Below are 26,019 nucleotides of genomic sequence, written 5' to 3'. Positions count from 1 at the left end.
CTGGAGGCTGCTTTAAATGGCTGTAATTCTCTCCACTCAGTGAAACTGGACCAGTTAACATCAGCTGAGGTTTTGCCTTGATAACTTCTCCTTTCCTGCTGTGGTTTCACCAAATACTTAGAAGAAATCCTGTTGTATTTCCTCTTTTCTTTTCTTGAAGACGCCTACACAATAGTGTGAAGCTGGGACCGTAAGGCTTGCAGAGGCAGTGAAGCTGACGCTACGGTAGCAAGCTCAGAGCCTGTAATTGCACGCTGCCAGCCCAGCAGACCCCTGTGTGACCAGGAATTGGCAGGCAGGGAGGTTGTACGTGCTGAGCTCTGTGCTGCCACAGACCTATCCTTACCCTCAGCTTGCTAATTTAACCTCAGCTTGGGTTTGTCTGCGTGAACTGCAGCCACACCTGAGCATTACAGCATGGACACACCTTTAATTTTGGCTTGCCTTTCAACTCTGGGAGTTGCAGGACATAAACTTGAAAGGATAACCCAGTGGGGACACAGGAGGTTTCCAGGAAGTAAGACAGGGGGTCATAGTGTCACTTCTCCTTGGTGAGAGGCTTTGATGGACACTTAGCCGGTCTTTGAAGGGTGGTGTGAAAACTCCCGTTTGTCTGGCTCCAATCCCTGATTGTTTCTGGGCTCTTAGGAGAAGGGTGTGGGGGCATGAGCTGCGAAGAGACTCTCCTCTCCTCACCTGGGTAATTACAGCCTGGTCTTCAGTCACAGAGCCTCTGACCTTCAGGAGAGCTAGGGTGTGGGCTTGCTGCGCTGAGATGCCAGCAGGGAAACTCTGAGTCCTGCATCACAAAAACCAGCCAATGCCTATGTGAACTGTCTGTCTTTTTCCTGCTTCTTTCAGGCATAAGCGCCTTGCATGACCATGCACTATTATGGGGAGCGGTATAAACACCTGTACCTGCCGGGATCGGGCTATATCACCGAAAGCATCCAGCAGTGCACGCCCCAGTCTGACGCGTGCAGTACCACATGCCACCCAGTGAGCGTGATCAAGAGCCCGATGCCAAGATGGCAAAGCTACGCACAACCTTTCACTTACGTGTGCCCACAGCCAAGCGTGACCCAGACATCTCTGCTGTCTTGTCAGCCCTACGTACAGCAGTGTGTCCTCTCGTACCCAGAGCCTTGTGAGACCACTTGCCTTCTGCCCTGCAGGAAGCCCAGCCTGAAGCTGAGCACAATGCAGAGTTTCCAGCCCTGTGAGACCAGCCGCCCTGAGAAAAAGCGTATGGCCAAGAGCCTCCCACCGTGCGCACCCAGGTGCCCAGAGCCAGGCAAACTCAGGTTCCCACCATGTGGGATCAAGTACTCATCCTCGTGCAAGGACGAATGCAGGTCGCATAAGATATCCAAATGTTCATCGCAGCGGTACGGCACGGAGCTCCAGTCCTTGCAGGGGATGATCAGCAGCTATTCTCCGCCGCTGCGGGGAGTCACTGAGTGTCCCCCGCAGCAGTGCGTAACACAGTCTTTCCTGCAGGAGTACGTGAGCGGGTTCCCCCAGCAGAAGTGCATGAAGGGCTACCCAACGCAGGAGTGCATCACCACCTGCTCCTCGCAGCAAAATGTAACCAAGTGTCTGCCGCAGCCAGACGTGCCCAAGTGCCCCCCTGGGCAGGCAATAAAGGAGTGCTCCTCACAGCAACGTGCAGCCAAATGCTCACTGCCGCAGGAGGGAGCCAAGCACAAGAGCGCGTCAACACAACACCTAAGCAAGTCCAAGTGCCTCTACCCGCGGGCCACCCAGCACTCGGCGCAGCATCACGCAGGGGGAGTGAAACATTCAGGCCACTCCAAGAAGAGTCGCTGTGCTTCAAAATGGCTATGGTAAAGGAGATAAAGAAGTAGCAGCGAAACCAGCAAGCTATGTAGCTGAGGTCTGAGGTTATTTTTCTCCCCCTGTTCCCATTCCTAACCCCCAGAGAAGCTTTGGCCTTATTGTACCCCTTATTGTATCCATGTTAAACTCATAGAGCGCGTTGCCTTTCTTTTTTGACCACACTTCAGTTATTCCTGAAACAGAAAAGATGTTAGTGAGAAGTTAAGTAACTCTGAGCAGGTGCTCAGGCTTTGAACTTCAAACCGATACAACTGTTACAGCGTTCACACCCTGAGAGGTTTTTACTATTACTGGATCAATTCTATTCACCAGTTGTACCAAGTCATATTAAACTCAGGCTGCAGCTGGATTCCTGCTCTCTGTCTGATTTATTTTCCATTTTTAAAAAACTGTTTCTAATACCTACTACTGGAAAAAAAATATTCCCTATTGTTATACCACTCCTTTGTGTAAAATAATGGCAGTAATCACACTTTTAGGACTAGATTTACCATCTGTGGGAACAGATCTTGGTATTGAAAAGCTACCCAGAGACATAGTAAAAGAAGCAGCGCAGGATGGTATTTAGAAGAAGGCTTGACTAAAGTAATGAGACTCATTAGCAGCCCTCAGATGGGCATTTACCGTCTATCCAGGCTTAGCTCGGCCACACCAGCGTTGCAGGGGAGCAGGCCCCATTTGCATGCGGGTTACAGAGGAGACCTTTCAGTCCTGCACCCTGGCACCAGGGCAAGCTTCCCCCAGGTGTCCTCTGCTCTGCAATTTTGTCCCTGGACAAACCACTGCTGAGCAGATTATGAAATGAGTTTTGTGGGACAGTCCCTGGTGTAGCAGGAGGGAGAGAAGATGCTGCAGAAGGTCTCTTCTGATGCTGTGACCCTCAGCTGGCCCTGTCTGCATCGGGCAGGTGATCAGCATCAATAGTCTGTGGTTATAAAATTGCAACCAGAGGCAAAACTAACTTTTAATTCAAGCTGTTCCTTGACAATAACATTTTCATAAACAGCAGGAAATAGTTACTGCGCTTGGTCAATACTTTAATTTCCTAGTATATATATGTAAGGGGCAAAGCCTTTGCACACCTGCCCTGCACCACAGTCTCTGCAGGAGGTGTTCCTGGGGCAGCAGTGGGGAAGCAGAAGCTCTCTGCCACCACCTAAAGGTGCAGTGGGAGACCTGGCAGCTCCTCCCATCACTGCTTTGCTGCCTTGCTCTGCTCAGCCAGCTCCCTGGGCAAATCCCAGAAGGAAGACCATCTCCTGTCTCCTTGGCTTCCTCTGCAGCGCCCCAAAGAGACCAAGCGGGATTTCTATAGACTCCTTTTTCTAATAAAGTAATAGATTTGCCTGTAAAAACAGATACTGATGCTACCAGCAGTCCTCCAGGATTAGGAGTCTTGCTCCCCATGGGGAGAGAGAATTCATTTTAACTTCTGGTAAGTGACTAACCCTGGGGAATTAACTGAAAAAGAGAGGAAAGGCCTGAGCAAGTAGCTCCATCCTGACTACCTCACATGGGATCGATCCCTTTCTTATACCAGGTGTATTAAAAACCTGGTTCCTCTCTACCTTCACTCACCCCAGCCACCAGCACATTCAGGACAGGTGGCAAGGCCTGGAGGTCCGCAGCCATTAGAGGGAGATGGAGGGTCACGATTAAGGCATGAGGGTGGCAGAGCCCAGGCCCAGGGGAAGCTCTCCCACCTGCATTTATCCCACTTGCATGGTTTGAAATGCTCTGCTGATCTCAGTCACTTTTGGTCCTGAAAGGATCCAGACTCCCCTTCAGTTAGCATGGGGAAGATGGCTTTGATCAGCAGAAAACGGCTTCCTTTTAAAAATCTGAGCTTCCATTTCTGTGGTTTTGCTCCTGATAAAGGGGTTATGCTGACATGATAATATAAAAACCTGATATCTCAAAGCAATCACTAAATGGTGCCTGAACTTTTACTGGCTCTCTGCATGAGGATGGTTTTTATGCTCTCTTGTTGCCTTTCTCCTCCCACTACCTGCTGTGCCAGCAGACCCTGCTCTCCCTCATCAAATGGATCAGCAGGAGGGATTGCTCCTGGAGAGGTCACGAGCACTGCAAAAACCAGGACCTGGCAGCCCAAAAGGTGACATGAGGGAGTGCTGCATCCCTGTGGCGGTGACAGCCAACTGCAGGCTGGGCTGCCTGAGCCGGAGCATAGCCAGTGGCGAGAGAAAAGTGTTGATTCCCCTCCAGCTGGCATTCAGGAGGCCACATCCAGACCTCCATGTCCAGTGTTGGGTGCTCAGCATAAGAGCCATGGACAGCCAGGAGTGAGTCCAATGGAGGCTGCAGGGTGGACAGGGCACTGGGTGCAATAAGAGAGAGGCTGGGAGAGCGGGGTATGTTTGCACTGGAGAAGAAAACACTGAAGGGACAGTTTATCACCACCTTCACCCACCAAATGACTGTTTAGCGCAAAGACGGGCTGCACTCCAAGGTGGGCAGTGACAGGATGGGCTACAAAGTGGCTTTTTCTTTTTTGGGCTTACTTTGCACAGTGTTTCCATGCAACTGCTGTCCAAAGTGGTTCTAGTGCAGGATCCCCCAGCTGGACAAACTCTCCATTGCCCATGTTGTTAAGAGGAGTAAGATGTTTAGGCTTGGGTTTCTACTCCCATTTCCAAAGGTGGTTTTGTGCAGAAGGCATAATAACGTCTAGAAATTAAATGGCAACCTTGCTGTCTTTTCTTCGTACAAGAAAGACTGGGAGGTGTAAATGAGTTTCCAGTTTGGGGTATTTGGATGCCTTGCAGGTAAAGTGGCATAGAAACAGAAAATTCTATTTTTTCCAGACACTTTTCTCATTTTTAAGGAAGAAGGGTATGATCAGAAATTGATTCAGAAGTCACTGAGAGATCCATAAGCTACCTGAAATTCTCAAAGAATATGAAACACAATTTTTAACATAAATTGCCAGCAATGCCTAGTAACAGAGCTCAATGGGGTTAGCCTCCATCGTGAGCTATGAATTTGGGGGCTGGCTTTTTGGATAACTTTGAGTGAATTTTTAATTGTCTTTTGTGAGAGGATGGGGAAAATAATACTGACAATTAGAAACTGGTGAGGTGAGGTTTCCACACAACAGGGAATGTCAAAACATTTCAAAAATATTCATTGCTGGTTTATGCATGCAAAATGTTTTATCATTATAATATTAATAGTATGTTATCTGAGACAAACACCTCAGGGCTAATAGCGACTTTAGAATATGCATTTTTCGATTGCAGCGTCCTAGTTGTTCTCATAAACAGGATGTTGTATTCGAGCCTTGTCAACTCAAGGCATTTTGCATTTTCATTAAACAATGCATTTCTGCTTGCATTCAAAAGCAATCATTTTGAAATGGGCTAAAAGGCTGCTTTGGCTAAGCCTGTGAGAGTTGAACACATGACTCTTAACTCTGAGAATCCACCTGAATCCTTGGGAAACCAGTGAGACTCCACAAAATTCAGCAATTCCTGTACATCAGTAGCCACGTGATTAGAAATTTTTCCCTGTGCTTAAGTCTCCCTTGATGCACTTTTAGCTCATGACTTCTCTTGTCCTCAGCAGGTGTAAATGGCAGCTAAATTCTTTCACCTTGGCATCTACCTTTTATCTGCAGAAATTATTACCTTATCTCCTTCCAGTCTTCTCTTCTGTAAGCGGGCATCCTTCAGAGGTTCTGTTTCTCAGCCTTCCGATCACACGCGGTGATCGGAGCCAGACACTCGGCAGCTGGTCAGTACCTAGAGTAGGAATGGATCCCCAAGCAGAATGACGTCCTCCTGCTGAAGCTGTGACAACAGCCAGTGAAACAAAGGACAGGAAGCAAATAACCAGATCAGTTTCAGTGTGAACAAAACTGGGGTACGTGCAGTCTGCAAAATTCTGTTCTCCACTCCTCCCGCCTCCAAGCCACTTACAGGGATGAACCCCATGGTGCCTCCAGCTAAGCGTTACAGTGGATTTAGGGGAGTGAACCAAAATCCCACACCTAGCAGCAGATATAGCCACTATGTCTGCAATACATCGGTTGCTGTCTCCAAACCACTGCTCAAGTGGTCGATGTTTAAGTAAAAGCTGAACAAACTGGAGCGAGTTGCATCCCCATGTTAATACAGAGAGAAGTGGTAGAATCACGTCAGCAATTAATTTAGACCATAAAAGTATAATATGATGAGAACCCCACAGCATGTAACAGTATGTACCACAGAAAATTGAATAATGCTGGTAAACAATTTTAAAATAATTATAGTAATTATAAGTGTTACACATGCGGGAAAAATTGTTTGGAAAGTAATTAAGACCTCATGCACAAGGGTTGTCTCATCTTCCTGGAAGTTCAAGAAAGCATATAAAACTCAAAGGATTCAGGGCTCCTCTGGCCATTTCTCTTGACTTCTTCCTGGACAGCTGGTAAGTCCCGTTCACCTCAATCTAATTATATTGAGTAAAACGTTGCTTTAACATGAGCTGGCGTTTAACAGCAAGCCACTCTGCAGTTTCTAAAAATATTAATGAGATTCTATCTCAAAAAGTCTGCTAAAAATCATTTAGTTGTATACTTGGATGACGTGCAACCTTAAAAATATATATATATGGGGACTGACACTCTTAAAAAAAAAAAAAAGTAGTGCAATTTTGTTATTATCAATTAACTGTATATAGCTACATGGTATCCAACATAAAAGGTATTTTTAAGCTCTATTCAGGTGAAGTTTAGATAACATTATCATAGCATGGTTTGGGTTGGAAGGGACCTTTAAAGGTCATCTAATCCAACCCCCCTGCAATGAGCTGGGAAATCAACTAGATCAGGTTGCTCAGTAACATTAGTATTTTTTCATTTTAAAAATTGGAGAAGATCTGAGATATTCAAATTTGTTTTCCAAAAGTTTTTATTCATAAATCAGCAAGATTTTATTTTCAAAGGGATAAAAAGGGACTAAAATCTTCTTGCCTCCTTCCTTTCCTGCCAGAATGATCAAGTTTGCATCCAAAACACAGCTAGAGCAGAGAGTTCATTTAACTAAGAAGTGACGTATCCCCAACTTTCAATTCGTCGTTCATGCGGGTCTGTGCATGGCTGGAGCCTCACTCTTTGGGTTAAGGCACCTTTATCATAGTACTATTAGGAAGACGACACTCTGCAAGGACAATTGTTTTCATGCTCAATGACTTCAGTTTTTTTCTGAGAGCATCTGATACCGAGCATTGACAGACATGAAAAGCTAGGCAAGATAAGGAATGGGATCCCCCTTACCTTTTCCATCATAATCAGCGGACAGAAACAGGCATTTCACATGACTCATTTAAACACCTACCTCTGAATGAGCTTGACTGCACTCTGAAAGTGCCTGTTTTTCTCCAGGGACAAAAATAAAGTGGCTACTTTATAGGTAATCATCTACATCATGCAGTTTTTAACTTTGACAGATAAATCCCACAGTATAGTTTCGTAATTAGTTCCAGTTTAATGACCTAAAGGATGCATTCAGGGTCTAGGCAAAAAGGTAGGCAGCAAAAATCTCTATGAAGATCTTGGCTCTGCCATGAATGGTCTCTGCAAACCATCTGGACGTACCTGGAGGCAAGATTTTCCTAGGAGCTCAGGGGCTAGCATGCAGAATAGCACTGAAATCGGGTCCTTACACCTCCTGCACAGAAGTCCCCAGCTTGCAGAGCTGGGATAATGTTTTTTCCTCCCAGTCCTGCCTGACGTGGACTTACTAGTCTGCACAAACCTCTCAGGACACCGATACAGTGCCCAGCACAATCTCAGCAGAGCCACAGGAATCCTATTATGCATAATTACTCTAATGGGGACTGGGCATGCTCTGTCACTGACACAAACAAATAATCCCAGGCAAGGACATTCTCCAGTACAGGGTTATAAAATACCCATTCCTGTATGGCCAGTGGCCTTATGGCACCAGCGGTGGCTATGTGGAGGTCCCTGGCCACAGCTGCAGTACCTCTCCAGTTGTCCTGCCCAGGCAGGACCTGTACTTGCGAGAGTGAAGCAGAGGCAGTGCACAGAGGCAGCGGGAAGTGGCCTGTGGACAGCGGATGGCAGCGATAAAACGGGACGGCGGTTGGTTAAACCCAGAGGCCTAAGGGTCCTTTTTGGGAAGGTGGAGGCAGGGTGAGAAGGACTCAGGCTGATGGGGAGGGTGTGAATGGAGCAAGGGGACAAACCTGTACTGACCTGCGAGCTTCATTTCCTAAAATCACAGGCTGATGTTGTCTCTGCTACAGCATCTGCATTACCTGCACAGCCCCTATAACTAAAATACCCGAGCTGGACTTTTATCCACTCGCACCTTCTTCTCCACCACAGCATATCCCCAGCTGTGGCACGTGCCTCACCCTCCCTGCAAGAGCCGGAGAGAAGAGCAGGAGTCCCCTCCGACGTGCAAGGGGCTGTGGGGCAAAGGGCAGGGCGCGGGTTGCAAATGCTTTGAGAAACATGCTTGTGGTGTCCGTTACATGCTGCAGGTTCGCCACAATTTCTCCCGAATGTCCTTCGGTGGGGAGTGCGATGCAGGACGGTGTTTCTACTCATGCGATGTGCAGTGCCCACAGCCTCTTGCTGCCAGCTGCAATGACCCATGTGTTGTATCCTGCGGCGCCTCCAGAGTCATTATATACCCCCCTCCTGTTGTTGTGACATTCCCAGGGCCGATCCTCAGCACGTGCCCACAGGAGACGGAAGTGGGAAGTTCTGCAGTCCTGGAGCAAGGTGCACCAGCCCCGCTGACATCTTTGAGAGCAGAAGTCCTGTGCTCAGAGCCGCCTGCAGAGAGATTCGTCCCAAAATATGCTCCTCAGCGCGCACCACGGTGCTCCTATGTGTTTTCTTCCCGCTGGATGCATCCTTGCAATAGGCCCAGCTACAGATGCTACCAACCATCTGACAGCAAGAAGAAAGACCAAGATCCAGAGAAGGAGAAGCCAGAAGCTGAAAATACAGATACAGCAAATGAAGACAAAGAGACCACTGAAGCATAACATAGTGCTGCCAACCCCAGTGACCAAGTCCAAAGGCCTCGTAGACTCCCACCGCCGCTCTAAAGCAGACTTACCCATGTCGTCTTTAAAATATGCTTTACCTTAGGTTCCTAGTTATTTTCCTCAGGTACATTCTCAGGCAAGTGATTTAGAGTAATAAAATGCCCTCTATCCTAATTTGTGTTAACCTGATGTTTGAAACATACAGTATCTGATTCTCAGGAACAATTTGTTCTTTTTCCATTGCTTTCCAGAAAAAATTAAGGCAGCAGCTGTTTCAAGTGTGTGGTCAATTGAGACATGACAAAACCTTTCACTGCTAGACCTAATTAGTCTGGTCTTAGCATTTAAGAGAATTAGTCACCAGGAAATTCACTTTTCCTTTTAATAAATACATATACCCACACGTCATTTGTTTCTGGCTTTCAGTCTCACTGCAGGAAAGAAATGTGGGGGAAAAGAAACTGATCTTTATATTTAATTTTATTTAAGAAAAGGGAAAAGATTATTTGATGAAATGTATCACTTACAGATGGAAGTTAATGCAGTATATGAATGATAGAATCTGCATCCGGAACTGTGCCCTTTATGCTGTTACTTACTGTAGCAGTCTTGTTCTGTCCTCTCCCTTCCCATTAAAGTTATTCTGCACTATCATGGTGGTTTTCTTGGTTTTTCTTCCTCTTCTACACCTGAGTTTCAGGTACCTACTGGTGAAATTTAGAGGGCAAACATCAAAACCAAATCTGTCAGTCCTGCTCACCCATAAAGTGAGAAAATAATCAACTTCCTCTTGCACTGCTCAGCTCCATTCACACGCCTTTGCACAAGACACTTTCATTTTCACTCTCATCTCACAGCTTTCACTTGTTCCCATCCTGTTAAGCACAGCTGGTGGTTTTGAGAGTTTATGACTTGATGTGTCAGCTGAAAAGCAGTAAGTAGATGAAAAGGAATGACACCCTGAGAACTTTTCCTTATTTACTTCAGTTCAGGAAAAGATCCCAGCTACTCCCTGCTCTCCTCTTCCACCCACCTGCCCTCAAATTCTAAGCATCTATTCCTCTAAAGGTTTCCACACATTTTGAATGCAAGCATTGTCCTTTTGGTCCCAAGAAGAATATTACTGCAGTTATGATTGGGCACCTCTGCCAGTCTTTGCAAGCTAAAACCCCACTTTAACAGAAGTGAAGTAAAATTCATAGGTAAACTTGTCCCTAAAACTGACACGTGAAAGCTGGCTAAACTCTAATTCCCCATTGCTGGGCTGGTGAGTCTTGAGAACTGCTGCTTAACAATTTGCCCTCTCCTGTTGCCCATGAACACCAGGGTATGCACCTTATTCTGCAAGGACCCCATGCAGCCACATCCAGATGCAGTTGTTTTCCCAGAGACCTCTTCAAAGAGAAAAGGGATTGCAGGAAACTTTACAGCAATGTTAAAACATCACACGAAAACATGCTAAGCAGCCTGGATTCCTGCCAGTCTCCCTGCTTACCCTGCCCTGTCTCCCTGGGAAGCTGCCAGCCTCCGAGAAGGCAGTTTGCCCATCTGCCTGCTGCAGCCCCGGGCTTTCGCCTCCACTGTGATCTGCTGTCTGCTCAGCCAGCTCCCCTGGACATCTGCCGGGGAGATGAGCAGCCCATGCACGCTCCCTGCCTCCTGTAAATCTGCTCTTTCTAAAATGAGCCCCTCAAATACTTGGTGTGTATATATATTTAAATTTTTCCCTTTACGGGATGGGAACTCCTATAAATCTTGCAGACATTAGCATGTGCCCTACTTTATTGATCCAATATAACGATGTAATTACTATATCTTGGAAGATTAGCTTGTGAACTGTGTCTCGGTGTCACGCCCTAGATAAGCTGGGGGGTGGGGCAGAGATATAAGCTTTGTTGATTGCCTGGCTCACACAAAAAGTGTTGTGAAAAATTTGGTAATGAGGTCATCAGCAGGGTGGAGCTCTCGGGAACCTCCAGTCCAAAAGACCCAGTCCTGACTCATTATCTACACCCCATCCAGTCCAGCAGTTTGAGGAGTTTAACAATAATCTAGTTGCACAAAGGAGTTCAGGAAGTGATTTTCCTGATCCTTCATCCATGCTGAAAATGACTTGCAAATTATTCCTTTTTTTAAAAAAAAAAAAAAAAAAAATTACATGCTTGAAAACCACTAAATTGGTTCTTCTTGAGAATGAAGCAGCTTACACAAGATAGTCTGTCCTCCAAGAGCCTTGCTGAGGTTTTTTAGGGAAGAGCCATTAGCCTTTCAGCTTAGGAACTTAGACCTTGATCCTTTTTGGAGAAATCTCTCTATAGTATCCATATTGTGCACCATAATACTCTGCTGTCTGAAGTGCAGGCATGTTGTTTGGGTCCATTCAGTGTGCATTGACACACTGCATTTTCAAAGAACCCTCAATATTCTCCACTCACCTGCCTAAACCGTATCTTGAGACATTTTGATTAACAACCTAGCAAAAAAACCCCAGTATTTTTGATAACTCTACATCTTTCTGCCAATTTGGCCTTCACTCTTGGTCTTTCCTCCTTTGCCTGCCATTTAACAACCTCCCACAAACACATTTCACCTGTTTCTCTTACACTGCTTGTTTCAATCTTTCCACCCATATTGCCTTGCATGTGGGAGCCCAGCTGTTCCTCTACCTTCCCCTGCTGTTTCAGTCATTACAAAGGATGCCACATTTCATTGTCATTATAACATCCCACATCATCATCTCACTACTTCTTGCAAACCTTCTTTCTCTTTACACCCATATGGCACAGACAATTATCATCTTATTACGGGATAACTAATGCCCAAAAGCCACCTAACCCGTCTAAGGACACTCTATACATAAGGGTGGATCTAAAAGGTAGACACACCTAATTATTATTAGTCTTGTTACTTATAACCTGTCATTATAATTCCAATATCACACACTAGCCAAATTTACAATGGGGCCAGGGAGACCAAGGCATGGGACAGACACAGGAGAAGGGGGAGGATGAATCCTGCATGGGATGCCCAGAAAAGGTGCTGGTGCAGGGCTGCTTTTACTGTTTAAAGCCCTTTTCAGGTTGTGACATGAGTTACCAGGAGCAAGGTAGGAGTGCACTGGCCTTTGTGGCAGCTTTCTACTCAAGCTGAAGGTTTAGCCTTGTTGACCTGGGTTGGAAGAAGCAGTACTATACAGATACTTGCAGCGCAACCTGGCACCATAATTCAGATATTTGCTCTGGATACCAGAATTCTGCTTGCCATTTTCCTTTTGTGAGAAGAGCCTTCTCTGTCTCTAAGCTCAACTATAAATTCATTTAATAGGGTTCTGTGCCACCAGATCAGCACTCTTTTAGTCTAATAGCCTTGAAGGAACTTAAAGTCAGCTGCCAGTTTTTCTTGCTGAGATTAGTAGGCTTAATTAGATAATGAACCAGAATGAAGATTTAATTAATAGATTTAGAATTAATAGATTATTAAATTGGATACTAGCACCACACCTGTGAGCCATGAGGCCATACAGGAATATGAATCCACTCTGGCAGTATCAGCACATGCCATGAGCACTAACAAAGTATTAAAAATGGATTATTTGCAAGGGTGGAACTTCCAAGACACTCCACTCTAAATAACCCAAAACTTGGACTCATGACCTTACTAAGAAACAGGTCTATGCACATATCTACCATACTTGCATTTGAAGAAGGCCCAGCTAACCCCACATCCCTTTCTCATGGGACAAAAGTGCTATTCCAGGCTGTCTTTTTCTGAATACATGACTGCCATTCCAGTGAGCACACATCACTACATCACTCTCACCTCTACAAGCCTCTTACTGAGATACTTCACCTCTTTGTAGCAACTCAGACACAGAGACGAAGATACAAGCCACCTCCTCAGAGACTGGGTCCTACAGGGTGGGGTGAAGTGAGGAGGGGCAGGGCTGGGCTGATTTATGGAGCAACCCAGCAGCCTTATCAATGCTGCTACATCATCTCTTCCCACACCTGGGGACTTCAGGTGACCCAGTAGCTCTGAGAGTCCTACAGCCCTATTGCTGGTCAAGCAAGGTGGCTCTGACCTGGAAAACACACTTGGGTGATGGGTATGTTGTCTGCAGCCTGAGAGGTATACATTGGCCAGATTTTATACAAAACTAAATTATACACAGTCATGCAGGCTGTAGTTATACCTTGGGCTGCAATTTCACGTACCCTCAGGTTTTATTGAGGAGAGCAACACTCACATATTAAAGAGCATTAGTTCTGTTTTCTTTTTAAGATGAAAGATGCCTGGTAAGATTGCAGTAGTGTAATTATTTCTGAGCTTTGAGCAAATCTCATTTAGTGGTGGGGAAGAATTCTTCAGCTTCAGAATTATTTGTGTGTATAATTACTTAATCACCACATTTTGTTGCACTGTAGCTAGAAAACATAACCAAACCTATCTATAGGAGAGGAAATCCATATAACAAGAGAGCTGCATTTTGCCATTAAATACTTAAAGATGAGACTAGGTATTTGGGATGCAAATGGGACATAAGTAGACTGAGGTCACTGAATATGAATTCGCCCTGTGATCAGGGTGGATTTTGCTGAAAGAGGATTAACTGAGGAGTGTGGAAAAGGCAAAAAATAGAAGAAAGTCATCTTAGTGCCAAAGAAAACTGGAACACACAGTGGTGGCTGAATACAGAGTCTCTGTATCAGTGGGGTTTCTAAACTTCCAGTGCCCTCAAAAGACAGCTAGAGAATACTTCAAAGAGGTGACAGAACTGCTCAGTTGATGAAATGCAAGCATTTATGGAAAGGTAAGTGCATGGATAGATCTCCAGGCTCCACCAAATGTGTCTGCTGGCTGTAAGAGAAACTCAGATATGTATTTTCAGACACCCAAGTGTAGCTATCTGGATCTGGAATTGAATGTAACCCCTATGCCCTCCTTTCTCCTATGGCAACCACACAGTTACACAACCAAGCCCAACTTTCAGGCACAATGACTTGTTTTGCTTTACTGAGTGACTGACAGGACAAGTAAGCAGGGGCTTTAGGTTCTAAGAAATGGTTACTGGAGAAGATTGTTATAAATATGATAAACCCTGAGAAACAGAAGGCAGATGTGAGTGTGATTTTAAGAAGAAATGAAGTTCCTTTGATTTTTTCTGGAAAACTACAAATTCTATCATCAATCTAGACTCTTTTTCTTATTTTTTTCTGTTGTCTTGTGCTCTGCTCGGCCCACAGTCATGAGGTTTCCTATACTTACAATAGCATAGTCTGAGCAAATTATCTCCAACAGCTCCAAACACAGGGAGAGGAGTAGGCTGCCAACATAAAAAGATTTTTTTAATATGAACGAGCAAAGGGAATCAAGTAAATGTAATGCACAGCTTACAATGAACATAAAAGTATGAAACTGAGATACTGTTATGGTCTGAGCAATATAATGGCACTGAATATACAGATAATGAAAGTGCAGACAGTGGTGATCTAGTCCTTTAGTTTCTTATTTCATCTTCAGTCTTGCAATTAGGCAGTGAACAAGCACTCAGTAATATTGACCCTTCAGTTTGAGCAGTTTTGGAAATAGGTTTCCAGGTGACAGCTCTTAGACCACATTGGAAACCTATGCCAAAATGCGGCTGTCCAGGATCCAAAGCAGCCTTCAGTTTGCACAATGATTCCCATATTTTAGCCTATTTATTTTGCTGCATGCTGTGTTTGTTATTCTCTTATAAGCAGTATCTGCCTGGAATTGCTATGATAAAATCTATGGAAAAATGAAGGTTAAGGGTAATGTTTTGCTACAGTCTATGATAATAATATAGGCTATTTCCTTTCAGACAAGTGAGCTTTCAGACCAATTTAGAAAATTATAGCATGGCATAGGTGAGAGCAATAGCAATTAAACCAGCTTCCTCTTTAAGATTTAATCTTAGTATGCAAAGCAGCTGTGTATGGATCAGAGCACAGTACTGGGACTTCTAAAATCAGAAAAATCAATAAGGCCAACAATAACAACAACATGCTGGAAAAAAACCAAGATGATGAATCTTTCAAATAATGCTTCAGAATTGTTTTACCTGAGGTGAGTTTAAATCTAAAGCTGTAAGCACCAAGTCTGGGATTTCTCAGCCAGGCCAGACTGCTGGTTTATGTAAGTTTGTTGCTCTGTATATGAAGCAACAAATTCTTTAGAGGAAAATACAAAATCCCTGATGTTTTTTCTTCATATTTTCAGAAGTACCTGGCTTTCACCTGGTGAGGGAGGATATCTATTTCTCTGTCTTTAAAAGAATTCTTTGATGTAAGGCAAATGAGGTTCAGGTGATGTCGAAAGGGATGTTGGACTATTGCTAATTACTTTTTTGCATTTTGTATCTTGTATTTTTAAGAGGATATCTGTAGAGTATGAGTGCTGACTACAGTTTGAACTTGAAAGGCTGTATCTGCTCTTATGGCTTTCTGCCTTATGTAAAATGTGAATTCCACTTACTTAAAGGTGCCAGGGAAAACCTTCAACAGCAGAAAGCAAACTGTATGGATTGTCAAGCCAGTGTGATTTTCTGTAGTATGTGTTAAGAAGCTGTGTGTTGAACAAGTATTCTATACATTGGAAAAACCTCAAAAACAATGAGGTCCTTATTAACTTTTATAAAATATATGGTTTGGTAACTCCTTTAACTGCTTCAGCTGTCACTTGCTATAATTATTAGTTACTTCTCATTCCCACAAATTATGTGAGTCATATTATTCTGTGCAGCTTGCTGTTGTATCTCTATCAGCTACATACATTCCTCTGGTCATTATATTGATTTCATGGTCATGAAATGTAAATAAAGTAATTTTTTTTAGCTTTAGTTTTAATAATTTGCCACAAGAACACAGCTAAAAGGGCTTTTTTTAAATGTAAATGTGACTATGTGAATCACAGTATTGGCATTTGTCAGGCCTTGTGAATTTATTCAAGCTGAGGTTATGGACCTGTACTTCAAGTAACATTTCCTCTGGATCTTCTAGTCCCACAGGTAATGTATATTATTCCTCTCCTCATATTAGTCTCCAACAAGCGTAGTCAGAAAGGAAAATTCAATTTCTTCATAGTTATTAGTATTTTTCGGTGTTTATTCTGAAGACACCTTGGAAAGGGGATGATTCCTTGAGATGAGGAACTGATGATGAATTGTAAAAGCTTGGATGGGTGCCTCTCCTTAGCTGAATTTCTAATTGTATTATTGTGCCTGATGCTAGTTCTCACAGGAGAGTCTCTGAACTGCTTTGGTATCTCTCACTTTCTACTTACTTGGGATGTGGTATAGTCATGTAGGAGAACACCTGTCCAAAGGACAGTCCCAAGCCATAAACTCCAGTCCCAAAGCCCCTGGAGTGAGTGCACAATGGCCATGGACACAAATGGTTATTTAATAAGGCCACTGGTTATTATTGCCTGAGATGACAAATGATAAACTGGAATCCTGTGCTGACTAGCAGCACGTAGTTTATCCATCTCTGAGCTACCTTCACAAGTATTAGCAAGTATTTAAGAGAAAACCAACCTCAATTTATTGTGAGATTTTCAGCAAAAAGACAAGATGGGTGAAGTGCGCGCATCATGCTGTGTGGGATTGGAAATTATCTAATAATCATAAGCTGTTACCAAAAGAGTTGCGACAAAGGAGGGCATCACCGGAGGAAAACATTGTGTTTCACAAGACGTAAAGAATGGTTGCGTAAAGGTATCTCCCAACTTCTATTCCCTATGACAGCATATAAAACTGCTCATAACTCAAGTCTCTGTAGCTGCCTCTGCTGACTTATTCTTCCTGGTGACTGGGTAAGTCTGATTTAATTGAATCAGTTCATAATTATAGACATGGATTTATAGGTAGTGTTAGTATGAGGTTATACATCCTACCCTAAAATAGGGTAGGACCTTGTTCTCCAAAAACATTTTATTTGGAAACTGCAACTTGCAAATAGGGTGAATATAGGCATCGCCGTGTGCGTGTGGGGGAAATGAATGGGAGTTTCAAAAATGTGGATGGTAGCAATTCCTAGGAATTGAGCATCTATCTATAGAGACAGGACACTCCAAAGACATTATCAGAATAGGACTGACTCCCAGACAAAAAGCACAGCAAAGGCAATGATGTGAGAAAAGGACACAGAGACATTCTTTCCAGAACTCATTTTGGGAATAGGCTATGGGGCAATGGAGCACTAGAGAGGAATGGGAGCAGACTTAGATCACTTGATTGATGACATCTGTAATGCACAAGTCTACTTTAGAGTAGAATTGTGCCTTAGAAATGCTGATTTATTTTTATTTATTTGTTTTAAATCAATAACTCTTAAGTTTAGTGTAGATGACTGAGACATGTATCTGCATCTGTTCAGATGAATACCATTCAACACATCTACACAACCCATGTTACTATAGCAGACGATGTTATTTCACTCATCCGGCTGTAACTTTACCAGGCTAGTGCACACTCTGCCTTTCAGGTTGACTTGCCTTCTGGAAAGATGTCTTCCTATGGACAGATGCTTAGCTCCCGCTGTGCCCCTCCATGTGAAGTGTGGTGCCCAGAACCATTTGTCCACGGTTGGAATGAACCATGTGTCAGCTCATGTGGAGACTCAAGAGCAATTGTGTATGCACCGCCCGTTGTCGTGACTTTCCCGGGACCCATTATCAGCTCGTGCCCTCAGCAAAGTTTTGTGGGAAGTGCCATGCCTGAAATTGATGGTCAGATGGGCTCTGGAGGCGGAGGAATGGGCTCTGGAGGCGGAGGAATGGGCTCTGGAGGCGGAGGAATGGGCTCTGGAGGCAGAGGAATGGGCTCTGGAGGTGGAGGAATGGGCTCTGGCAGCTCCTATGGTGGAGGCAGCTCCTACGGGATGGGCGGTTCTTACGGTGGCATGGGAGGGGGCTCATATGGTGGGGAGGGCTCGTGTGGTGGTGGATTCTCCCGTTTGGGAAGCTTTTATGGAAACTCATTTTTTTCAGGATCTGGTAGAAATTATTTCCCCCTTTTTTCCAGAGCATATTATAGGTATCGCTATGGAAATTATGGGTCGTTTTAAATCTTTAAGGAAGAGTAATGACTGAAAGAACAGTAAGATACAAACCAGTAGCTGACATGTAGACCTGGAAATCAGACATGCCAAGCAGCCTCTGCTCCAGCTGATGTCAGTAGGAGCTGGGGTTGCTTGGGATCTCTTTGCGCTTTATCTAAGGCTTACGATCCCTATGTTGCCTCACTTTGTCATTCGCTCATGTTATGTTTTGTTCTTTCTGAACCTGAAGAGAGTAAAACAAGCAATGGGAATTGACTGTTAAAGTGTCCAGCTGAAAGAAGAACAGAAGAACGTCTTGTGAGCCCTGTGCTCCTCTGAATGACTGATTGACTGTAGTCCTTGTTGAAATGGAAATGACTTTCTTTATCTCTGTATTGCCTCATTCTGCAAGAATGTATTCCACTTTTTGTTTGTATTAAAGTCCTGTTGCATCATAGCACAGTCTTCTGGCTTTCATTTCACTGCAGTTTCATAGTTACAAACCAGTCTGAAAGAAGTTAACTTTGTGCATCAATTCTTATGCATTAATTGAGGACTATCATCAGAGAAGATTTAATTCCTCTGTATAGCCAACATAATTTGTCAGAAATTCTTCAATAGAGTATGTTTTTTCCCATTTCTGATATATACCAGGGCATACATACTAATAAATAGAACAGAATCATAGAATAATCTAGGTTGGAATGACCTTTGGAGATGGGCTGGTACAGCTCCCACTCAAAACCAAGGTAACTTTGAAGCTAGGTCAGTTACTCAGGGTCATTACCAGTCATTCCTTGAATATCCCTGGGGAAATTGTTTTGAGCCTCAGCAAGGGTTGAAATGACTGCATGGGTCTTGACTCCATCAGAAGGCAAAGTTGTGCTCTGATTTATCTAGTCTTGATGGTAAAATAGTTTATCTAATTACAGACTGTAAAGGGAAATGGTTTAGCCTAGATCTGAGTATTGTGGGGAGGCAGGGCCAAAAGAAATGGGGAGAAGTTATTTGTATGCAACTGAGAATCAGTCTACAAGTCTTGCACTCTGTGACGTGCCTTGAAGTAAGCTGAGAAATTCACCCCAGCAGCTGTATCAATATTTTTCTTTAGGAGCCATTTCCATTGCGCTGCTGTTCATGACAAGAGACGGCTCTGTGCGTAGGCTGAGTGAGTGCTGCTGTGCCAAGCATAACATTCATTTCCTTCCTTTGATTGTCTTAATCCTTGTGGTTAGTTAACTTAATTGAAGTGTTTATGCAGTAAATGATTTACGCTTGTTAAGCATCACCATGGGATCCCTCAGGCAACAGCTACATGGATGCCCTGGTGCTCTCTCAGAATTAAGGATCACAAAGTGCCTCATGCACAATCATTGCCCAAACTGCCTGAGAAACAGATTCTTCCACCACAACTTTGCATCTGGTTTTAATTTTTTTTTTTTTCACTGATATCTTTTACACAAATCTCTAAGATAATATGTCTGCAAGCCTTTTGATGAAACAGGAATTTCAATCAGAAAATCTTAGGAGAAATACTCAAATAGCTCTACTCATATTGTGGGCTTATGCATGCAACATGCTGCACCATAACAATAACAGAATATTGCTTGAATTATATCACCCAGTGGTAACGACATTACTTCACGAGAAGCCTATGAAGGGAAGTAAAAATGTTCTGCTAGTTGGGTCATAATCCACAGACTTAAGTAATAATATGAATTTTGATTGTTAAAAAAATGGGATTGCTTTTATTTGGGTATAAATCCTTTCTCCTAGTGCAGAATTGGTATTCTCAGCTGCTTGAAGACATGTGCAGAGATGTGTGTGTACACATTGGGGTACCAAAGGAGTTACTTAGCTGTTGTGACTCCAGTTTTAGTCTCAGCTCAGGAACGTCTGACTTCGCTCTAGTGCACTGCAGATAAGATTGTGCCAGCAATGCCCCAGCAATTTTCACTCTCGTTACTCAATGTTTCATTCCTCAGCCTATTGAGTAAGAACTGTGTGGAGGTGTAACTCTCCTATGTAAATTGTGAGACATCACCTTCACTGAAGTCACGTGTATGGCAGTTTATAAAGACATTCCTGGCTCAGCGTCAAAATCACTGACTCTGATCTTCTTAGTACTGTGTGAGTGCAACTGCATGAAGCTGAATGTAGGTACAATTGCCACTCACCTTCTGCAAATCACATTATCCAAAATGCTCTCAAATTGAAATGAGTACTCAGGAATGACTGTTTCCAGGGTCAGCCACTAACATGTGTAGAAATACTTCACTACACAGAAAGAACAGTGAGATTGGTGCTTTTATGCAGCCACTCCTCAGGGTATTGAATTCTACTTCCCTTTACATGCATGGAGCTGCACCTCCTATTTTGACTCCCACTGAGTTCAGTTTCACTAAAACTAGTCTATAAAGCAGAACGGAAGAAAAGTAAAAGCACAAAGCTAGTAATATGATTCAACAAGACTTTTAATATAACATGAAATAAGTGCTACAGAATAGAATGCTGCAGTTCACTAGTGGCCTATTCCATAGTCCAAAGGCAACCAGACCATCTGTGTCGATGATAAAAGGCACTGCACATTGAAAGGTAAAGCTGAAATCTTTGCAGCAAAGTCCTACTTGTAAATTCTGAAACATTTTCCCTCCACCAGAAAGGACGTAGTACAAGACTAATAAGAATTTAAGGAGAGAAGCCATCATATGAAACTGCTATTGATAGAAGATGAGGCATAATATGGAAGAAAGAGATGTGGGCCCAGTTTGCAGAGGTACTGAGCAAGGGTGGCTCCTTTTGATGCAATGGGCTTTTGCCATCTCTGAAAGCCAGCCCCAGCTGTGGATCTGGATCTTCTGTTTTCATCTCCTGAGTTGTTGTGCAGGTATTCAGGCTGCCTTAGAATGAGCCACAGTTACCAAGGTGGCATCCATGGCTGCTGCTGCAGGATCTCCTGCTGTAACAGCCTCCCATCCCTGAGGAGCCTCCATACCCAAAGGAGCCCCCCATCCCATAGTGCTCATCAGAGCTGTATGAGGTCAAAGCACCACATGGCTGGGGAAACGATGTTCCCACAATGCTCTCCTGAGGGCAGCTGCTGAGAATCGGTCCTGGGAAGGTGAGGGCAACCGGTGGGGCATACACCACGGCTCTCGAGTCCCCACACGACACCACACAGGGCTCAAGGCTTCTGCTGTAGGCACATGGCTGCGTGCACGTCACCTCACAGGGAGGCAAGCACCGGGAGCTGACGTTGCAGTACATTGTTCTCAGGGTTTGAGGAGGAGCTGGGAAAGACAACGAGGAGTCAGGAAACCATCACAGTCAGGTGCCAACAGGTCCCCAGTATGAGCCAGGTGCACCTTGTCCTTCTCCTCCATCTGCTCATTGACTCCCAGTTCAACCCTCCCTCACAATCTCCATTTTCCCTGCTATTTCCTTCCTTCCTGACCCTTTTTAAGGCTTCTCAGTTCTTCTTCTTCCTTTGTGTGCCATCCACATCTCTCATTCTTCTGAATCTCTCAAAAAAATACTGCTCTTTTCTCTGGGAATAGATTACCTGATCCTGATACAATTACTTGTTCAGAACAGTCCCATTCATTCTCTTTTCAAAGTAGACCTACAGGAAGATTTGCCTTTAACTTCAGAAAGTCTCTGGAGGAAAGTAACACAACCTTCCTTGGTCTGTTCTTCCCTTTCCCCCAGCTTTTCTAGAATTCTTGCTAAATCTACTCTTCTCTTTACCTCAGTTTTTCTAAAATTGCTAGCATTTTTCAAGATAAAAAAGTAGTAAGTTTTAAGTATTCTATAGCTACAAAGAAGTGCAATGAAGTTAGACTTACCCTGTTGTCTTGAAGGAATTGGTCAGTGGAGCTGGAATAATAGAAGATTTCTTATTCTTTACCTCTTTATACATTTTCTTAGACAACAGGAAGGATGTGAGGGCATCCATTATTCACCAAATTCTTGTCACTTACCAAGGAAAAGATACTCTTCTAAGCCTTGTAATTGTTTTCATTACAGCCCTACTTTGAGTGACATGCATCCAACACCCAGCAGTTTCCTTTTGTCTGAAACTTAATGAAAAAAAAGCCTTTTGGCATCATTCTGGTTCCAACTGAAACAGGAGTTGATGTCTCTGTTTCCTTCTTTTCAATAGTTTTAAGGAAGGTGGCTTACTGATGTGTCAGTCCAAGAATTTATTTGTAAGCCTTAGATTTAGGTATAATACCTCCCAAATGGAATCATCCAACCCCACCTTGGATGGGGTGTCAGCATTCTTTGCAACCCCGCCTGTTTGGTCAAACAGATGATACAGCACCATGACAGATTCAGGCCTCACAAATTATTCTTGAACACTGGCCAGGACAAGGCCCTGCAAAAAGTCATTCAAAACACAGATAAATAGGATTGAAGTGACACATGATATCTTCTTTAAGCTTTGAGCCCTCTGAGTGATTTTACCCAAGTATGTATCAAAATTAACTTTGGGATGTTACACTTAGAGCCTTGTGATGAGGATGCCAATGGGGCCACTGCAAGGGCATACCCAAAGATCACCAGTTCTTGTTGCTCCAAGGTGGATCTCAAACTTAGAAATGGAGTTGAACTTCAAAATTATCTCATGTTGCTCAGCACTGGGGTCAGGCCATTCTTGAAAGCAGACTTGCAGGTTTGATCTTTCTGGGGGTCCCTTCTTGGTAAATCATCAGCAAAAAATAGTAAGTAGGGGTCAATCAGTTTCCATTGTAAATCCAGTGTAGTCAGCAGAATGACATTGCATAGAAATTTAGCTGTACAATTTCAACACAATAGAAAGCCCAAATTTATTATATGAGAGTCATATTGTGTATGTCTGTGGATGATTTACTAATTAGAAACTATGAAAATAATAACAGGTATTAGAGGAGTCACCCAGAAAATAAAACCCATAGTTTGGTAAGTGCTAGAGATTTTATGAGATGGTTCACATCCCTAGAGTTGCCTGCAAAAAGGGTATAAAAGCAGGAACATCTCAGGAGTCTCCTAAAAACTTCTCCTGACTTACCTGTCTTGGTGTTCTAGGTGAGTTTGTTTTAAGCTAATAACTTTGTATCTGTCATGCCTCTGTAGTGATAGTTTTAAATGAGGACTCTTTCCTGTGTCTGTATTTTGAGATTTTTAGCAATGGAATAAGATGCTGCAGTGAAATCTTACTTTTCATAGGAGACTCACTGCAGTAACTTATGGAAAGTGGTAAGAATCAATTTTACATTTAAAGATAGTATTTTAAGAGTTACTTTCTTTTTTCTTATGTGTTTCAAAACTTGAGATGCAAATATAAAGGTAATCCCTACTAAATAAATAAAGTCCTAGGCACCCTCCACAGGGGCAAGAAAGGAGGAAGAAAAGGCGTCACAGGAAAGGAGGACTTGAGGGAGGAATAGGCAGCATGAACAAGGATCTAATCTGCCTGCATAACCCCATTGCTCTTATGTGTGTGATGGACACCCATCAGCACCTGACTGTGATGGTTTCCTGACTCCTCGTTGTCTTTCCCAGCTCCTCCTCAAACCCTGAGAACAATGTACTGCAACGTCAGCTCCCGGTGCTTGCCTCCCTGTGAGGTGACGTGCACGCAGCCATGTGCCTACAGCAGAAGCCTTGAGCCCTGTGTGGTGTCGTGTGGGGACTCGAGAGCCGTGGTGTATGCCCCACCGGTTGCCCTCACCTTCCCAGGACCGATTCTCAGCAGCTGCCCTCAGGAGAGCATTGTGGGAACATCGTTTCCCCAGCCGTATGGTGCTTTGACCCCATACAGCTCTGGGAACTCCTATGGTATGGGGGGCTCCTTTGGATCTGGGGGCTCCTTTGGGTATGGAGGGTCCTCAGGGATTGGGGGTTCCTTTGGATCTGGGGGCTCCTTTGGGTATGGAGGGTCCTCAGGGATTGGGGGTTCCTTTGGATCTGGGGGCTCCTTTGGGTATGGTGGCTCCTCGGGGATGGGGGGTTGTTACAGCAGGAGGTCCTACAGCAGCAGCTCTGGCTCCCGCCTTGGAAACTGTGGCTCATTTTAAGGCAGCCTGAATACCTGCAGACCACGCAACAACTTAGGAGACGAAAACATGAGATCCAGATCTGCAGCTGGGGCTGGCTTTCAGAGGTGGTGAAAGCCCATTGCATCAGCCATGGGAGCCACCCTTGCTCGGTACCTCTGCAAACTGGGCCCACACCTCTTTCTTGCATTTTTCATTTTGTCTATTATTAATGACAGCTTCTGTTAATCATCTTACAATGCTAGATCCCTATTTTCATTGTGCCAGTGTAAGAAAAGAAAAGAATTTGAAAGGCCTGACACGGAGATGGTCAATAAAACTGTGACAGGAGAACAACCGGTGGAAAACGGACTCTCTGTAGGCAGTGAATGCTGTGGCTTTCCCTGGAACTGAGGAGTTGTCTACTTTGTGTTGTGTGCCATCTCATTCTGCAGTGTATTCCATTTCCTGTTTGTATTAAAATCCTCCTGCATCATCAAATTTTGTTCAGTTTTTCTTTCTCCGGAAGACCATTTTGGTCCCAATCTTTCCACTAGCTCATTAGGCTTCCTAGAGCTGGTTACACAGCCTGCGAGCAACAATTATGTGTTTTTATGGTAATATGATAGTAAGTGCTTAAGTAATAAAGGTGTTGTGAAAAGGATGGTTGAATGAAGCATTCAAAATTTAAGCACACAAAACAGTTCAGCATTGCTTCTCCGTAGGGCACAGAGGTTTCTGAAGCTGACGACTCAATACTTTGTGCTGGCGTATGAACAGATAGCAAACAGAAGTCACTTGCAACAGACAACCCTCAGATAAATCATTTTTTATCAGTACAACTGTTTCATTTCATGTCAAATGAGGGATGAGATTTAAAATGCCACACGCACAAGACCTTTTCAGAAGAGGTCAGGTTGCTTAACATTATCTCTCCCTGGCGAATGGGGAAAAGTGTAGGGAAAAAAAATGTGTGAAGGATGAGACATGGGCAGCTGAAGACTGGAAATTCATAAGTTTTTTTTTTATTTTACACTCTGTAGTATAGCCCAGATCTTCTCTTCTGAAGAAGTCTGTTCATCCATTCTGTCACCATCTTTCATTTACAATCAGTTTATAGGAATTATCATGGTTCTCTGGAGATGTCTGAGGTCTAGGCAACTTAAATACATTATGAAGAGTGCCTAAAGAATACAAACCAATATAAAAATACATTTCTCCGGGGACTGTGAATGGTAACCAAAGAAAATCAATCACATAAGCCTTACTTGATTTCTGAGATTTGTCACCTTGAACTTGCGGTGTTAAATACCTGAAGACATTTAGGAGTTTCTTTTGACTGTGGCCACATCAAAGGGCTGCATTTATATGACAGCATAATGTGCTTTCATATCACAGGGGTGTGCAAGAGACACTTTCATAAGCGGTGAGTGACACGAGACCAGAAATAACGCCTTGTGTTGTTGTTTTCCGTAGCTATTGCTGGGAGTAGAAATGCAGAGAGACCCATGGGTGAGTCTCCAAGAGAAGTCTACTGAATGCTAAAGATATGTTAAAACCTGGCCTTACTCCATTTGTTGTTACTTGGAAAATATATGAGGGAGATCAGGAACCACAGAAAGATTTTTAAATTTTTTTTTTATACTTCATGTTGAACTACGGAATCATTCATGTTCAGAAAGTCAAGAAGGATGAACTGAAATACGGGGACTATTAGCAGAGCCAGAACACAGAATGTCCCTGTCATAGATTCCTGGTCCCACTTGGAAAATCTAACTTTTCTCTCTTTCTTAAAACTAAGATGAAAATGGACATAACAAAAATTTTAATTGACAGCTTTTCTGGAGATAGAAGAAAAAAGAATTTAGAGGATACCCACACGATTAAGCAATTGCTTAAGTTTTCCGTGTCTAAAGAAGTTAAGGAGTTTTAATCTGTCATTTATTTAATGATTGCAGACAACAAACTCATCAGCTCCAAGCAAAACATTAATATGACTGAAGAAACAGGCTCAATTTGAAAACAATTAGATAATTTGTTTGCAATCGTTATGT

At 43.6% G+C, this 26,019-nt stretch overlaps 1 protein-coding gene across 1 annotated transcript; it reads left to right on the top strand.

Annotated features, from left to right (window-relative positions):
• Nucleotides 1-882: 882 nt before the first annotated feature.
• Nucleotides 883-1,851, top strand: LOC104034606 (uncharacterized). Its single transcript, XM_009487646.1, has one exon. The coding sequence runs from the start codon at nt 883-885 to the stop codon at nt 1,849-1,851; it is 969 nt and encodes a 322-aa protein (XP_009485921.1).
• Nucleotides 1,852-26,019: the final 24,168 nt, after the last annotated feature.

Source organism: Pelecanus crispus, chromosome 22 (assembly GCF_030463565.1).
Source record: "Pelecanus crispus isolate bPelCri1 chromosome 22, bPelCri1.pri, whole genome shotgun sequence".
NCBI classification, from domain to species: domain Eukaryota; kingdom Metazoa; phylum Chordata; class Aves; order Pelecaniformes; family Pelecanidae; genus Pelecanus; species Pelecanus crispus.
This window is presented reverse-complemented; position numbering and strand designations above follow the sequence as displayed.

Excerpts from the sequence above, each read along its gene's own strand:
- LOC104034606 (XM_009487646.1), top strand. The coding sequence starts at position 883 with ATGCACTATTATGGGGAGCGGTATAAACACCTGTACCTGCCGGGATCG.